Source organism: Petromyzon marinus, chromosome 76, assembly GCF_048934315.1.
Source record: "Petromyzon marinus isolate PM22_M1 ecotype Great Lakes invasive population chromosome 76, UKy_Petmar_22M1.pri1.0, whole genome shotgun sequence".
Lineage (NCBI taxonomy): Eukaryota > Metazoa > Chordata > Hyperoartia > Petromyzontiformes > Petromyzontidae > Petromyzon > Petromyzon marinus.
Window position 1 is genome coordinate 5,501,611 of NC_133742.1, and position 16,810 is coordinate 5,518,420.

At 54.7% G+C, this 16,810-nt stretch overlaps 2 protein-coding genes across 2 annotated transcripts in view; both read right to left on the reverse strand.

Moving 5' to 3' along the window:
- Positions 1–3,240, reverse strand: part of LOC142907261 (uncharacterized) — a 6,027-nt gene extending 2,787 nt beyond the window's left edge. The window contains exons 1-2 of the mRNA XM_076056550.1: positions 3,119–3,240; positions 272–398 (exon numbers count right to left, since the gene is read on the reverse strand). Of these exons, the coding sequence (XP_075912665.1) occupies positions 272–385 (114 nt within the window). The 5' untranslated portion in view covers positions 386–398; positions 3,119–3,240. The remainder of the gene's footprint in view (positions 1–271; positions 399–3,118) is intronic.
- A 1,845-nt stretch (positions 3,241–5,085) lies between these two features.
- Positions 5,086–16,810, reverse strand: part of LOC116958362 (phosphatidylinositol-3,5-bisphosphate 3-phosphatase MTMR6-like) — a 51,086-nt gene continuing 39,361 nt past the window's right edge. The window contains exons 8-9 of the mRNA XM_076056588.1: positions 11,467–11,516; positions 5,086–5,809 (exon numbers count right to left, since the gene is read on the reverse strand). Coding sequence (XP_075912703.1) covers positions 5,086–5,809; positions 11,467–11,516 — 774 coding nt within the window. The remainder of the gene's footprint in view (positions 5,810–11,466; positions 11,517–16,810) is intronic.

Consider the following 16,810-nt stretch of genomic DNA (forward strand, 5'->3'; position numbering starts at 1 on the left):
GGCGAGTGGGCAAGGGTGAGTGAGTGGGTGAGTGAGTGAGTGAGAGAGTGGGCGAGTGGGCGAGTGTGCGAGTGGGTGAGTGAGTGGGTGAGTGAGTGGGTGAGTGAGTGGGTGAGTGAGTGGGTGAGTGAGTGGGTGAGTGAGTGAGTGTGCGAGTGAGTGAGTGGGTGAGTGGGTGAGTGGGTGAGTGAGTGGGTGTGCGAGTGGGTGAGTGTGCGAGTGAGTGGTGAGTGAGTGGGTCAGCGGGTGAGCGACCTGGTGAGCGACTCACCTGCTCCAGCTGCTCCACCTCCTGCTGTAGGCTGCGGCTGCGTGTGGTGAGCGTGGTGAGCATCTCGCTCACCGACTGACGTGGGTGCATCCCCGTCTCAAAGCGGTTGTACATTCCTCGCCAAAACCTGAGCCACAACCACGCGGTGGTGAGTGGTGAGTGGGGTGGTGAGTGGTGAGTGGGGTGGTGAGTGAGTGGTGAGTGAGTGGTGAGTGAGTGGTGAGTGGTGAGTGAGTGGTGAGTGAGTGGTGAGTGAGTGGTGAGTGAGTGGTGAGTGAGTGAATGAGTGAGTGAGTGGTGAGTGAGTGGTGAGTGAGTGGTGAGTGAGTGGTGAGTGATCCTCACCTATGGACTGGTTCACTGCCTTCATACACAAGTTCTCACAGAGCGAGCTGGGTGAGTGAGTGGTGAGTGAGTGAGTGGGTGAGTGGGTGAGTGAGTGAATGAGTAGTGAGTGAGTGGTGAGTGAGTGGTGAGTGAGTGGTGAGTGGTGAGTGAGTGGCGAGTGAGTGAGTGAGTGGTGAGTGAGTGGTGGGTGAGTGGTGAGTGGTGAGTGAGTGGTGGGTGAGTGGTGAGTGGTGAGTGAGTGGTGAGTGGTGAGTGAGTGGTGAGTGAGTGAGTGGCGAGTGAGTGAGTGAGTGATTGAGTGAGTGGGTGAGTGAGTGAGTGAGTGATTGAGCGGGGTAGTGAGTGAGTGAGTGGTGAGTGGGTGAGTGAGTGGTGAGTGAGTGGTGAGTGAGTGGTGAGTGGTGAGTGAGTGGCGAGTGGTGAGTGAGTGGTGGGTGAGTGGTGAGTGGTGAGTGAGTGGTGGGTGAGTGGTGAGTGAGTGAGTGGCGAGTGAGTGAGTGAATGAGTGAGTGGTTGAGTGAGTGTGTGATTGAGTGATTGAGTGAGTGAGTGATTGAGCGGGGTAGTGATTGAGTGAGTGAGACAGTGGGTGAGTGAGTGAGTGATTGAGTGATTGAGTGAATGAGTGAGCGGGGTAGTGAGTGAGTGAGTGATTGAGTGAGTGAGCGAGCGAGTGAGTGAGCGAGTGAGCGAGTGAGTGGTGGTGAGTCTCACTTGAACAGGCAGGGTGAGGTGTCAGGCCACAAGGCGGTGAGTGAGTGGTGAGTGAGTGAGACAGTGGGTGGGTGAGTGAGTGAGTGAGTGAGCGGGGTAGTGAGTGAGCGAGTGAGTGAGTGAGTGAGCGGGGTAGTGAGTGAGTGAGTGATTGAGCTAGGTAGTGAGCGAGTGAGTGAGACAGTGGGTGAGTGAGTGGTGAGTGAGTGATTGAGTGAGCGAGTGAGTGGTGATTGGTGGTGAGTCTCACTTGAACAGGCAGGGTGAGGTGTCAGGCCACAAGTCGGTGAGTGAGTGGCGAGTGAGTGAGACAGTGGGTGGGTGAGTGAGTGGGTGGGTGAGTGAGTGAGACAGTGGGTGAGTGAGTGGGTGAGCGAGTGAGCGTGCGGGGTAGTGAGCGAGTGAGCGAGTGATTGAGTGAGTGAGCGAGTGAGTGGTGAGTGAGCGAGTGAGTGAGCGAGTGAGTGAGCTGGGTAGTGAGCGATTGAGTGAGTGAGTGAGCGGGGTAGTGAGTGAGTGAGTGGTGAGTGAGTGAGACAGTGGGTGAGTGAGTGAGCGGGGTAGTGAGCGAGTGAGTGAGACAGTGGGTGAGTGAGTGAGTGAGACAGTGGGTGAGTGAGTGAGCGAGTGAGTGAGCGAGTGATTGAGTGAGTGAGTGAGACAGTGGGTGAGTGAGTGAGTGAGCGAGTGAGTGAGTGAGTGAGACAGTGGGTGAGCGAGCGAGTGAGTGAGTGAGTGGTGAGTGGTGGTGAGTCTCACTTGAACAGGCAGGGTGAGGTGTCAGGCCACAAGGCGGTGAGTGAGTGGTGAGTGTCCTCTGGGCGGTAGAGGGGGTTTGTGAATGTAGCTCGTTGTTCCCACAGGTGAGGCCACAGCGAATGGGTGCGTGAGTGGGTGGTGAGTGAGCGAGTGAGTGAGCGAGTGGTGAGTGAGTGAGTGAGTGGTGAGTGAGTGAGTGAGTGATTGAGCTAGGTAGTGAGCGAGTGAGTGAGCGAGTGAGTGAGTGAGACAGTGGGTGAGTGAGTGAGTGAGTGGGTGGGTGATTGAGTGAGTGAGACAGTGGGTGAGTGGGTGAGTGAGTGATTGAGTGGATGATTGAGTGAGTGATTGAGTGAGTGGGTGAGTGAGTGGGTGAGTGGGTGATTGAGTGGGTGAGTGGGTGAGTGAGCGGGGTAGTGAGTGAGACAGTGGGTGAGTGAGTGAGTGGTGGTGAGTCTCACTTGAACAGGCAGGGTGAGGTGTCAGGCCACAAGGCGGTGAGTGAGTGGTGAGAGTCCTCCGGGCGGTAGAGGGGGTTTGTGAATGTAGCTCGTTGTTCCCACAGGTGAGCCCACAGCGAATGGGTGCGTGAGTGGGTGGTGAGTGAGCGAGTGGTGAGTGAGTGGGTGGTGAGTGAGTGGTGAGTGAGTGAGCGAGTGAGTGAGCGGGGTAGTGAGTGAGTGAGCGAGCGGGGTAGTGAGTGAGTGAGTGGGCGGTGAGTGAGTGGGTGGGTGATTGAGTGAGTGAGACAGTGGGTGAGTGAGTGATTGAGTGAGTGAGCGAGTGAGTGAGCGAGTGGTGAGTGAGTGAGCGAGTGAGCGAGCGAGTGGTGAGTGAGTGATTGAGTGAGTGGGTGAGTGAGTGAGTGATTAAGTGAGTGAGTGAGTGACTGAGTGAGTGAGTGAGACAGTGAGTGAGTGAGTGAGACAGTGCGTGAGTGAGTGAGTGATTGAGTGAGTGATTGAGTGAGTGAGCGGGGTAGTGAGTGAGACAGTGAGTGAGTGAGTGAGTGGTGGTGAGTCTCACTTGAAGAGGCAGGGTGAGGTATCAGGCCACAAGGCGGTGAGTGAGTGGTGAGAGTCCTCCGGGCGGTAGAGGGGGTTTGTGAATGTAGCTCGTTGTTCCCACAGGTGAGCCCACAGCGAATGGGTGCGTGAGTGGGTGGTGAGTGAGCGAGTGGTGAGTGAGTGAGTGGGTGGTGACCGAGTGAGTGATTGAGTGAGCGAGCGAGTGGTGAGTGTGTGAGTGAGCGAGTGAGTGGTGAGTGAGTGAGTTATTGAGTGAGTGGGTGAGTGAGTGATTGAGTGGGTGATTGAGTGATTGAGTGAGTGGGTGAGTGTGTGAGTGAGTGATTGAGTGAGTGAGTGAGCGAGTGAGTGAGTGAATGAGCGGGGTAGTGAGTGAGTGAGTGAGACAGTGGGTGAGTGAGTGATTGGTGGTGAGTCTCACTTGAACAGGCAGGGTGAGGTGTCAGGCCACAAAGCGGTGAGTGAGTGGTCAGTGAGTGAGACAGTGGGTGAGTGAGTGAGTGGGTGAGTGGGTGAGCGAGCGGGGTAGTGAGTGAGTGGGTGGTGAGTGAGTGGGTGGGTGAGTGGGTGATTGAGTGAGTGATTGAGTGAGTGAGTGATTGAGTGAGTGAGACAGTGAGTGAGTGAGTGGTGGTGAGTCTCACTTGAAGAGGCAGGGTGAGGTATCAGGCCACAAGGCGGTGAGTGAGTGGTGAGAGTCCTCCGGGCGGTAGAGGGGGTTTGTGAATGTAGCTCGTTGTTCCCACAGGTGAGCCCACAGCGAATGGGTGCGCTCCTCAATGCTGCGGGGATCATAAAGGCAAAGATGAAGGCGCCGTAGCCTTCGAATGCCGCCGGGGCAAGTGCTAGTTCGGGGAAAATGGCGGTGGCGAGATGTTGACTACCTCGCCTGGTACACAGGAGGTCGTGGGTTCAATCCCAGACACTGAGAGATGTTGACTACCTCGCCTGATCTACAGGAGGTTTTGGGTTAAATCCCAGACACTGAGAGATGTTGACTACCTCGCCTGGTACGCAGGAGGTCGTGGGTTCAATCCCAGACACTGAGAGATGTTGACTACCTCGCCTGATCTACAGGAGGTTTTGGGTTCAATCCCAGACACTGAGAGATGTTGACGACCTCGCCTGGACCGCAGGAGGTCGTGGGTTCAATCCCAGACACTGAGAGATGTTGACTACCTCGCCTGGTACGCAGGAGGTCGTGGGTTCAATCCCAGACACTGAGAGATGTTGACTACCTCGCCTGGTACGCAGGAGGTCGTGGGTTCAATCCCAGACACTGAGAGATGTTGACTACCTCGCCTGGTACGCAGGAGGTCGTGGGTTCAACCCCTGGTTGTGGTGGTTGTGATGGTGGTTGTGTTGGTTGTGATGGTGGTTGTGGTGGTGGTTGTGGTGGTGGTTGTGGTGGTTGTTGTAGTGGTTGCGGTGGTGGTGGTGGCTGGAGTATCACTGTTTTACTGGTGGTGGTTGTGGTGGTGGTGGCTGCAATGTCACTGGTGGTGGTTGTGGTGGTGGTTGTGGTGGTGGTTGTGGTGGTGGCTGCACTGTCACTGGTTGTGGTGGTGGTTGTGGTGGTTGTGGTGGCGGTTGTGGTGGTGGTAGTTGTGGTGGTAGTTGTGGTGGTTGTGGTGGTTGTGGTGGTGGTTATGGTGGTTGTGGTGGTTGTGGTTGCGGTTATGGTGGTTGTGGTGGTTGTGGTTGCGGTTATGGTGGTTGTGGTGGTTGTGGTGGTGGTTGTGGTGGCAGTTGTGGTGGTGGTGGTTGTGGTGGTGGTTGTGGTGGTGGTTGTGGTGGTGGTTGTGGTGGTTGTGGTGGTTGTGGTGGTGGTTATGGTGGTTGTGGTTGCGGTTATGGTGGTTGTGGTGGTTGTTGTGGTGGTGGTTGTGGTGGCAGTTTTGGTTGTGGTTGTGGTCGCTGTGGTTGCGGCTGTTGTTGTTGTTGTTGCGCCACCGCCGTCGCCGCTCACCGAAGTTGCCGCCGCTCCCTCTGGCAGTTGCCGAGGAAATTGCCGAACTGGCACGAGTGGACGTGGTCGTGGACTTGCAGCAGCAGCCTCTCGGAGAACTCCAGGGCACGGGGAAACTGCTCACCCAGCTGCCAGACGCACTCCAGGAACTGGACGAACACCGGCGAGGCCTCCTTGCCCTCGCCCTCCAGGTGAGCGCACCTGGAGGGAGACACGTCAAACTTCACCGTCGTCATCATCACCAACACCACCACCACCACCATCACCATCATCATCATCACCAACATCATCATCAACACCGTCGTCGTCACCATCATCATTACCAACACCACCACCACCACCATCATCACCAACACCACCATCATCATCACCAACACCAACACCACCATCATCATCATCATCACCAACACCATCATCATCACCACCAACACCATCATCATCACCATCATCATCATCAACACCATAATCATCATCAACACTACCATCATCATCATCACCACCAACACCATCATCATCATCACCAACACCATCATCATCATCACCACCATCACCATCACCACCATCATCATCATCAACACCGTCGTCGTCACCATCATCATTACCAACACCACCACCACCACCATCATCACCAACACCACCATCACTATCATCACCACCATCAAACACCAAAGACAAAGCTCCCCCAGAGCCTCCTTGCCCTCGCCCTCCAGGTGAGCGCACCTGGAGGGAGAGAGGTCAAACTTCACCGTCGTCATCGTCACCAACACCAACATCACCATCATCATCATCAACACCAACACCAACATCATCACCAACACCACCACCATCATCATCAACACCGTCGTCGTCATCGTCATCAACATCATCATCATCATCATCACCAACATCATCATCACCAACATCATCATCATCACCAACATCATCATCACCAACATCATCATCATCATCACCAACACCACCATCATCACCACCATCACCTTCACCACCCTCACCCCCATCACCATCACCCCCATCACCATCACCACCATCACCTTCACCACCCCCACCTTCACCACCCCCACCCCCATCACCATCACCACCTTCACCACCCCCATCACCATCACCACCACCACCACCACTACCATTCACCCCATCATCATCACCACCATCATCATCACCACCATCATCATCACCACCATCATCATCATCACCATCACTACCATCATCATCATCATCAACACTACCATCATCACCACCATCACCTTCACCACCCCCACTTTCACCACCCCCATCACCATCACCACCACCACCACCATCACCACCACCACTACCATTCACCCCATCATCATCATCATCACCACCACCACCACCATCATCACCCCCACCACCACCATCACCCCCACCACCACCATCACCACCACCATCACCACCACCATCACCACCACCACAATCATCATCATCATCATCACCCCCACCACCATCATCACCATCACCCCCACCACCATCATCACTACCATCAAACACCAAAGACAAAGCTCCCCCAGGTAGCCTGTAACAGGCTGTAGGGGCAAGTGCTGTTAGCGAGTAGAAGCAGCACTACCTATGAAGGCTACCGGCACTGTGGCTACACACACAGAGGTGGGTGGTGGTGTGGCCGGATCCACCACCACGCCCGGCCGCCTTTGTCTCTCCCCCTGTGGAGATGTTCACTGCACCACCACCACCAGGTAACTCATTTGAGGCTGAGTCGACCTAGGGGAGGCCCAGGACCGGTTCAGAGAATCGTCACTGGCGGTGGCGTTGGCCGTGAGCGGGAATCAAACTCGGGTCGTAGCCAGGTTTGTAGCGCAGCGTAGCGCTAACCACTACACATACACACACATACACGTACACACACACAACGCACACACACACACGTACACACGTACACACACACACACGTACACACACGTACACACACACACACGTACACACACACAGGTACACACACATACACATACACACACATATACATACACATATACACACACACACATACACACGTACACACACATATACACACACGTACACACATATACATATACACACACATACACACGTACAAACACACACGTACACATACATACACACACACATGTACACACACGTACACACACACACTTACACACGTACACATTTATACATATACACACATACACACACATGTACACACACACACGTACAGGTACACACACGTACAGGTACACACAAACACACGTACACACACACACATATACACACACACACGTACACACACAGGTACACACACACACGTACACAAACACACACATATACAGATACACACGTACACACACACACACGTACACACACACACGTACACAGGTACACACACACACAGGTACACACACACACACGTACACACACATACACATACACAACAACAACAACAACCGCCATTCGCCACTAAGTGGCGGTGACGTCACCACGACGCTTGTGCCAGGCTATGTGCACCCTGAGGCCACGTGAAGTGTCGAACGCCCGCTGGCAGGAGGTCACGGGGCAGACCCAGGTGCCACGGGTCGACTGACTGAGATGACTGGCTGATGCACCACCTGTGCCCCCTACTGTGCCAACCTGCTGTGCTTTAGCCACCCGGCGCTCCGCTCGCTGTTGTGAGCGTCGCTCCTCCGCCCTCCGTTGTTGTTGGAGGGCGACTGCCTCCAACTGCCCAGTAGCATCCTTCACGAGCCTCCTCCACAGAGGCCGATCTTGACACCGCTGGTACCAGTCATCGGCAAGTCCACTCAGCTCCACGTCCTCCTGTACCACATCACTCCATCTCTTCTCTAGCCCGTGCCGCGCCCGCTTAGCCCCCTCAATCCGGCCAAACAAAAGCTGTTTCGGCATGCGGTGGCCGGGCATGCGGGCTACATGACCCAGCCATCGCAGCCTTGCCTGCCGGAGGAGCTCACCGATGGGACCCTGCCCAGATCTTTCAAGGATTTGTGAGCTCCTCACACAATCCAGTCTGGTTAAACCCAGGATGGATCGTAGGCAGGCCAGCCTAAATGTTTCTAACCGGCGAAGATGTTCCATTCGGGGGGTCCACGTTTCGCAAGCATAGAGAAGGGAGGGAATGACCGTGGCCGAGAAGACCTGAAGCTTAGTGCGGAGCGACAGACCAGGTAGCTTCCACACAGCGTTACGCAACCGATGAAAAGATATTGCCGCTCGACTGATTCGGAGTGAGACCTCTGCTGTTAAACTGGAGCCAGTCATAAGCACACTGCCCAGGTATGGGAAACTCTCCACTCTCTCCACAACTGCCCCATCACCGATTGGGAGTTGTGGTGGTGGAGTGTCCGATGGTACAAAATACCCAGGCAGGTGCTTAGTTTTGGTGGGGCTGATGGTAAGGCCCCACCTCTTAGTGGCATGCTCCAGTCTCAGCAGCAGCGTCTCCAACTCCTCCTCTGACTGAGCAGCTATTACCAAGTCATCAGCATACATAACGTGGTTGAGCAATAGGGAGCCATCCCTTGACCGCACCCGGGCATCGATTAGCCTCCCATTATATCTGTACCATATGGAGATTCCCCCGGTACAGCTATTGAAGGCTTCACGAACTACGTGGTCAAAATAGATGTTAAATAATGTGGGAGCCAAAGGACATCCCTGTCGCACCCCAAGGTGTACAGGGAATGGCTCTGACTCCCGGCCACGTAGTTTTACCCGGGCCCGCTCACCATCATGAAGGTCCTTAATGATCGTGAGCAGAGGGTCAGGTACTCCAAAAGCACGAAGAACGACCCAGAGCCCAGGCCTACTGATGGTATCATAGGCCTTGACCAGGTCAATAAAGCAGAGATGTAGGTCTTGTTGGAATTCCCTACACCTCTGCTGTAGCAGACGGACAGAAAATATGGCATCTGTGCAGGACCGCCCTTTCCTGAAACCGCATTGGGGCTCCGCAAGCCTCTCCTCAGCGTGCCTGGCAAGGCGATGCTGAATAATCCTTGCCAGGACCTTTCCCGGCACACTGAGGAGTGAGATGCCCCTGTAGTTGTTACAGTCTGTGCGGTCCCCCTTCTTAAAAAGGGGGACCACCAGGGCATCCTTCCAATCCTGCGGAACCCGTCCAGTGGTCCAGACTGTTGTTATGATGTCATATAGGGCAGTCTGTGCACAAACGCCACCCTCCCTCAGCATTTCGCTTGGGAGATCATCTCTGCCCGCTGCCTTTCCTGGTCTCAGACTCCGGATCGCCTTCAATACTTCCTCAGCAGATGGCACCTCAGCCAGCCACTCACAGGGGGTGACTTCATCCAATATTTGAGGCACCGCAGCCTCAGCAGGGTCATCCTCACTTTGTGCCGCGATGTTTTCCTGGCTGAGGGATTTTCCCTCCCCCAGGACCTCACAGAAATGCTCAGCAAATCTGCGAACCTGTTCCTGGGGGTCAGAAATTGGATCACCGTTTTTTCCCCTAATGATGGTAATAGGTGTGGCGCTGCAGGTTACTTTTTTGATGGAGTTAAATAGAGATTTGTGATCACGGGTCACTGAGGCAGACTCCATCTCCTCAGCAACCCGCGACCACCACCCATCCTTGCAGCGCCTCACGGCTCTCCGAACCTCCGAGCGAAGGCTGCGGTAAGCCTCCTCATTCTCTGACGTGGGATTCTGTAGCCGATGACAGTGGGCCTGTCGCTTTTTCTCAACCATCGTGAACAACTCCTCTGTCATCCAGGGTGTCTGGGGAGGTCTGGACCGCGTACCCAAAGCAGCCATTGCAGCTGCATGAGTCACAGTCCTAAACCTCGCCCATTTACCCTCGACATCAGGAGGAGTCGGGGACGATGCCAATCCCAGCCGCAAGCGATGATGAAATTCTCGCTTGCAACTTTCATCAGATAACTGAGACCAGGCCACTTTAGGTTGGAATGGGGTCCTGGGTGTACACCCACCACCGGAGTGGAAGAATGGCAGGCGCATCTTACAGATGACTAGTCGATGGTCAGAGGGCAGATCAGCTCCACGGTAGGTCCTGGTGTCAAGGACATGGGCTCGCATTCGCTGGTCCGTCACTATGTAGTCCAGCAGATGTTCTTGCTTGGACCCGGCATGCATCCATGATGTTGTGTGGATGCGCCGATGCCGGAACAGCGTGTTGGTAATTACAAGCCCATGGGCTGCACAAAAATCTAGCAGCCTCCTACCGTTGTTATTGAGCTGATCTGGCCCATGCCCTCCAATCACTCCAGACCAGGTGCCAGTATCATGACCAACTCGGGCATTGAAGTCACCCAACATGATGACTCTATCCCGAGGGGCCACTTTAGCCAGCACCTGTGACAGGAGGTCATAGAAGGCATCTGACTCATCGGCTTTGCCTGCATCCCTCCACGGATGTTCATCTTCGGTGGGGGCATAAGTAACCACGACCACCATTCCTCGCCTCCGGTTGATGGGAAGGCGAGCCCAAAGTAGCCTGGGGCTTACAGCTTCCCACACCTCACCGCCACGCTCCCACGCCCCCTTCATTCTTTTGTTCAAAAGAAGACCCACACCCTGTTGTTTGGCAGTCTGCTGCCCCGAGTAGAGGACTGTCCACCCCTCATGGTGGCAGGAGCCAGAGCCGGTCCACCGGACCTCCTGAATGCCGCATAGATCCAGGCGGTACCGGTCCAGCTCCCGACAGAGGAGTGGCAGCCTCTCCTCTGCAGTGAGCGTTCGAACATTCCACGTGGCCAACCGTAGTGGCTTTTCGTTGTTTCTGGAGTAGCCCCGAGGGTAGGTATTCAATCTCCTGGCTCCGCCAATTGGGGTTTGGCCAGGAGACGTCATAGACGCCTGGCCCCCCGGGGCCTCCGGCACAAGCTTAGTTGTTACATATTTCATTCGTAGTTTCGTGGTAATTAATTGAAGGTGGAGGGGTTACCAGCCCCTCGCACCCGTCCAGAGCCCCCGTTTAGCCCCTGTGGTGGACACATATGCCATGAGGGGAGGAGCCAATCAAAATTGGATCTCCCCCCACAGCGCTGTCCACGACAGAGTTGCCCGTCCGGCACCGCGAGGAGGTAGGTACACACAGGTACACACACAGGTACGCACACAGGTACACACACACACACACTTACACACACACACGTACACACACACACTTACACACACACGTACACACACACACACATACACACACACGTACACACATACGTACACACACACACACACACGTGAACACACATACGTGTACACACACACGTGTACACACACACGTGTACACACACACGTGTACACACACACACACGTGTACACACACACACACACACGTACACACATACGTGTACACACACGTGTACACACACACGTACACACACACCCAGTTGCTAGGGTACCTGTGAGAGAACTTGTGTCCAAACGAGATCCACTCCTTCTCCACCAGCACCTTCAGACACACACAGAGGGCATGGTGGTGTTGGTGGTGGTGTTGGTGGTGGTGTTGGTGGTGGTGTTGGTGGTGGTGTTGGTGGTAGTGTTGGTGGTAGTGTTGGTGCTAGTGTTGGTGGTGGTAGTGTTGGTGGTGGTGTTGGTGTTGGTGGTGTTTGTGGTAGTGTTGGTGGTGGTGTTGGTGGTGGTGGTGTTGGTGGTGTTGGTGGTGTTGGTGGTGGTGTTGGTGGTGGTGTTGGTGGTAGTGTTGGTGGTGGTGGTGTTGGTGGTGGTGTTGGTGGTAGTGTTGGTGGTAGTGTTAGTGGTGGTGTTGGTGGTCGTGTTGGTGGTGGTGTTGGTGGTGGTGGTGGTAGTGTTGGTGGTGGTGTTGGTGGTGGTGGTGTTGGTGGTGGTGTTGGTGTTGGTGGTATTGGTGGTAGTGTTGGTGGTGGTGTTGGTGGTGGTGGTGTTGGTGGTGTTGGTGGTGTTGGTGGTGGTGGTGGTGTTGGTGGTGGTGTTGGTGGTGGTGTTAGTGGTGGTGTTGGTGTTGGTGGTGTTGGTGGTGGTGTTGGTGGTGGTGTTGGTGGTAGTGTTGGTGGTAGTGTTGGTGGTGGTGGTGTTGGTGGTGGTGTTGGTGGTAGTGTTGGTGGTGGTGTTGGTGGTAGTGTTGGTGGTGTTGGTGGTAGTGTTGGTGGTAGTGTTGGTGGTAGTGTTGGTGGTGGTGTTGGTGGTAGTGTTGGTGGTGGTGTTGTTAGTGGTGGTGGTGTTAGTGGTGGTGTTGGTGTTGGTGGTGTTGGTGGTGGTGTTGGTAGTGTTGGTGGTGGTGTTGGTGGTGGTGGTGTTGGTGCTAGTAGTGGTGGTAGTGTTGGTGGTGGTAGTGTTGGTGGTGGTGTTGGTGGTAGTGTTGGTGGTAGTGTTGGTGGTGGTGTTGGTGGTGTTGGTGGTGGGGTTGGTGGTAGTGTTGGTGGTGGTGGTGGTGTTGGTGGTGGTGTTGGTGGTAGTGTTGGTGGTGGTGTTGGTGGTGGTGTTGGTGGTGTTGGTGTTGGTGGTGGTAGTGTTGGTGGTGGTGTTGGTGGTGGTGTTGGTGGTGGTGTTGGTGGTGTTGGTGGTAGTGTTGGTGGTAGTGTTGGTGGTGGTAGTGTTGGTGGTGGTGGTGTTGGTGGTGGTGGTCTTGGTGGTGGTGGTGTTGGTGGTGGTGTTGGTGGTAGTGTTGGTGGTGGTGTTGGTGGTGGTGTTGGTGGTAGTGTTGGTGGTGGTAGTGTTGGTAGTGTTGGTGGTGGTGTTGGTGGTGGTGTTGGTGGTGGTGTTGGTGGTAATGTTGGTGGTGGTGTTGGTGGTGGTGGTGTTGGTGGTGGTGGTGTTGGTGGTAGTGTTGGTGGTGGTGTTGGTGGTGTTGGTGGTGGTGTTGGTGGTGTTGGTGGTAGTGTTGGTGGTAGTGTTGGTGGTAGTGTTGGTGGTGGTGTTGGTGGTGGTAGTGTTTGTGGTAGTGCTGGTGGTAGTGTTGGTGGTGTTGGTGGTGGTGTTGGTGGTGTTGGTGGTAGTGTTGGTGGTGGTGTTGGTGGTGTTGTTGGTAGGGTTGGTGGTAGTGTTGGTGGTGGTGTTGGTGGTGTTGGTGGTAGTGTTGGTGGTGGTGTTGGTGGTGGTGGTGTTGGTGGTGGTGTTGGTGTTGGTGGTGGTAGTGTTGGTGGTGGTGGTGGTGTTGGTGGTGTTGGTGGTAGTGGTGGTGGTAGTCTTGGTGGTAGTGTTGGTGGTAGTGTTGGTGGTGGTGTTGGTGGTGGTGTTGGTGGTGTTGGTGGTGGTGTTGGTGGTGTTGGTGGTGGTGTTGGTGGTAGTGTTGGTGGTGGTGTTGGTGGTGGTGGTGTTGGTGGTGGTGGTGGTGTTGGTGGTGGTGTTGGTGGTGGTGTTGGTGATAGTGTTGGTGGTGGTGTTGGTGGTCGTGATGGTGGTGGTGTTGGTGGTAGTGTTGGTGGTAGTAGTGGTGGTAGTGTTGGTGGTGGTGTTGGTGGTGTTGGTGGTGGTGTTGGTGGTGGTAGTGTTGGTGGTGGTGTTGGTAATATTGGTGGTCGTGATGGTGGTGGTGTTGGTGGTAGTGTTGGTGGTGGTGTTGGTGGTGGTGTTGGTGGTGTTAGTGGTGGTGTTGGTGGTGTTGGTGGTGGTGTTGGTGGTTTTGGTGGTGGTGTTGGTGGTAGTGTTGGTGGTGGTGTTGGTGGTAGTGATGGTGGTGGTGTTGGTGGTGGTGTTGGTGGTAGTAGTGGTGGTAGTGTTGGTGGTGTTGGTGGTGGTGTTGATGGTGTTGGTGGTGGTGTTGGTGGTGTTGGTGGTGTTGGTGGTAGTGTTGGTGGTAGTGTTGGTGGTGGTGTTGGTGGTGTTGGTGGTGTTGGTGGTAGTGTTGATGGTAGTGTTGGTGGTAGTGTTGGTGGTGGTCTTGGTGGTGTTGGTGGTAGTGTTGGTGGTAGTGTTGGTGGTGGTGTTGGTGGTGGTGTTGGTGGTGGTGGTGTTGGTGGTGGTGTTGGTGGTAGTGTTGGTGGTGGTGTTGGTGGTGGTGGTGTTGGTGGTGTTGGTGGTGGTGTTGGTGGTGGTGTTGGTGGTAGTGTTGGTGGTGGTGTTGGTGGTCGTGATGGTGGTGGTGTTGGTGGTGTTGGTGGTAGTGTTGGTGGTAGTAGTGGTGGTAGTGTTGGTGGTGGTGGTGTTGGTGGTGTTGGTGTTGGTGGTGGTAGTGTTGGTGGTGGTAGTGTTGGTGGTGGTGTTGGTAATATTGGTGGTCGTGATGGTGGTGGTGTTGGTGGTAGTGTTGGTGGTAGTGTTGGTGGTGGTGTTGGTGGTGGTGTTGGTGGTGTTGGTGGTGGTGTTGGTGGTGTTGGTGGTGGTGTTGGTGGTTTTGGTGGTGGTGTTGGTGGTAGTGTTGGTGGTGGTGTTGGTGGTAGTGATGGTGGTGGTATTGGTGGTAGTGTTGATGGTGGTATTGGTGGTGGTGTTGGTGGTAGTGTTGGTGGTGGTAGTGTTGGTGGTAGTGTTGGTGGTAGTGATGGTGGTGGTGGTGGTGTTGGTGGTAGTAGTGGTGGTAGTGTTGGTGGTGTTGGTGTTGATGGTGTTGGTGGTGGTGTTGGTGGTGGTGTTGGTGGTGGTGGTGTTGGTTGGAGTGTTGGTCGTGGTAGTGTTGGTGGTGGTGTTGGTAGTGTTGGTGGTAGTGTTGGTGGTGGTGGTGGTGTTGGTGGTATTGGTGTTGGTGGTGATGGTGGTAGTGTTGGTCGTAGTAGTGGTGGTAGTAGTCGTGGTAGTGTTGGTGGTAGTGGTGTTGGTGGTGGTGTTGGTGGTGGTGGTGTTGGTTGGAGTGTTGGTCGTGGTAGTGTTGGTGGTGGTGTTGGTAGTGTTGGTGGTAGTGTTGGTGGTAGTGATGGTGGTGGTGGTGTTGGTGGTAGTAGTGGTGGTAGTGTTGGTGGTGTTGGTGGTGGTGTTGACGGTGTTGGTGGTGGTGTTGATGGTGTTGGTGGTGGTGTTGGTGGTGGTGTTGGTGGTGGTGGTGTTGGTTGGAGTGTTGGTCGTGGTAGTGTTGGTGGTGGTGTTGGTAGTGTTGGTGGTAGTGTTGGTGGTAGTGTTGGTGGTGGTGTTGGTGGTGGTCTTGGTGGTGGTGTTGGTGGTGGTGTTGGTGGTGGTGGTGTTGGTGGTGTTGGTGGTGGTAGTGTTGGTAGTGGTGTTGGTGGTGGTGTTGGTGGTGTTGGTGGTAGTGTTGGTGGTAGTGTTGGTGGTAGTGTTGGTGTTAGTGTTGGTGGTGGTGTTGGTGGTGTTGGTGGTAGTGTTTGTGGTAGTGCTGGTGGTAGTGTTGGTGGTGTTGGTGGTGGTGTTGGTGGTGTTGGTGGTAGTGTTGGTGGTGGTGTTGGTGGTGTTGTTGGTGGTGTTGTTGGTAGGGTTGGTGGTAGTGTTGGTGGTGGTGGTGGTGTTGGTGGTGGTGGTGTTGGTGGTAGTGTTGGTGGTGGTGTTGGTGGTGGTGGTGTTGGTGGTGGTGTTGGTGTTGGTGGTGGTGTTGGTGGTGGTAGTGTTGGTGGTGGTGGTGGTGTTGGTGGTGTTGGTGGTAGTGGTGGTGGTAGTGTTGGTGGTAGTGTTGGTGGTGGTGTTGGTGGTGTTGGTGGTAGTGTTGGTGGTAGTGTTGGTGGTGGTGTTGGTGGTGTTGGTGTTGGTGGTGTTGGTGGTGGTGTTGGTGGTAGTGTTGGTGGTGGTGGTGGTGTTGGTGGTGGTGTTGGTGGTGGTGTTGGTGATAGTGTTGGTGGTGGTGTTGGTGGTCGTGATGGTGGTGGTGTTGGTGGTGTTGGTGGTAGTGTTGGTGGTAGAAGTGGTGGTAGTGTTGGTGGTGGTGTTGGTGGTGTTGGTGGTGGTGTTGGTGGTGGTAGTGTTGGTGGTGGTGTTGGTAATATTGGTGGTCGTGATGGTGGTGGTGTTGGTGGTAGTGTTGGTGGTGGTGGTGGTGTTGGTGGTGTTGGTGGTGGTGTTGGTGGTGTTGGTGGTGGTGTTGGTGGTTTTGGTGGTGGTGTTGGTGGTAGTGTTGGTGGTGGTGTTGGTGGTAGTGATGGTGGTGGTGTTGGTGGTGGTGTTGGTGGTAGTAGTGGTGGTAGTGTTGGTGGTGTTGGTGGTGGTGTTGATGGTGTTGGTGGTGGTGTTGGTGGTGGTGTTGGTGGTGTTGGTGGTAGTGTTGGTGGTAGTGTTGGTGGTGGTCTTGGTGGTGTTGGTGGTAGTGTTGGTGGTAGTGTTGGTGGTGGTGTTGGTGGTGGTGTTGGTGGTGGTGTTGGTGGTGGTAGTGTTGGTGGTGGTGTTGGTGGTGGTGGTGTTGGTGGTGTTGGTGGTGGTGTTGGTGGTGGTGTTGGTGGTAGTGTTGGTGGTGGTGTTGGTGGTCGTGATGGTGGTGTTGGTGGTGTTGGTGGTAGTGTTGGTGGTGTTGGTGTTGTTGGTGTTGGTGGTGGTAGTGTTGGTGGTGGTAGTGTTGGTGGTGGTGTTGGTAATATTGGTGGTCGTGATGGTGGTGGTGTTGGTGGTAGTGTTGGTGGTAGTGTTGGTGGTGATGTTGGTGGTGGTGTTGGTGGTGTTGTTGGTGGTGTTGGTGGTGGTGTTGGTGGTTTTGGTGGTGGTGTTGGTGGTAGTGTTGGTGGTGGTGTTGGTGGTAGTGATGGTGGTGGTATTGGTGGTAGTGTTGATGGTGGTATTGGTGGTGGTGTTGGTGGTAGTGTTGGTGGTGGTAGTGTTGGTGGTAGTGTTGGTGGTAGTGATGGTGGTGGTGGTGTTGGTGGTAGTAGTGGTGGTAGTGTTGGTGGTGTTGGTGGTGGT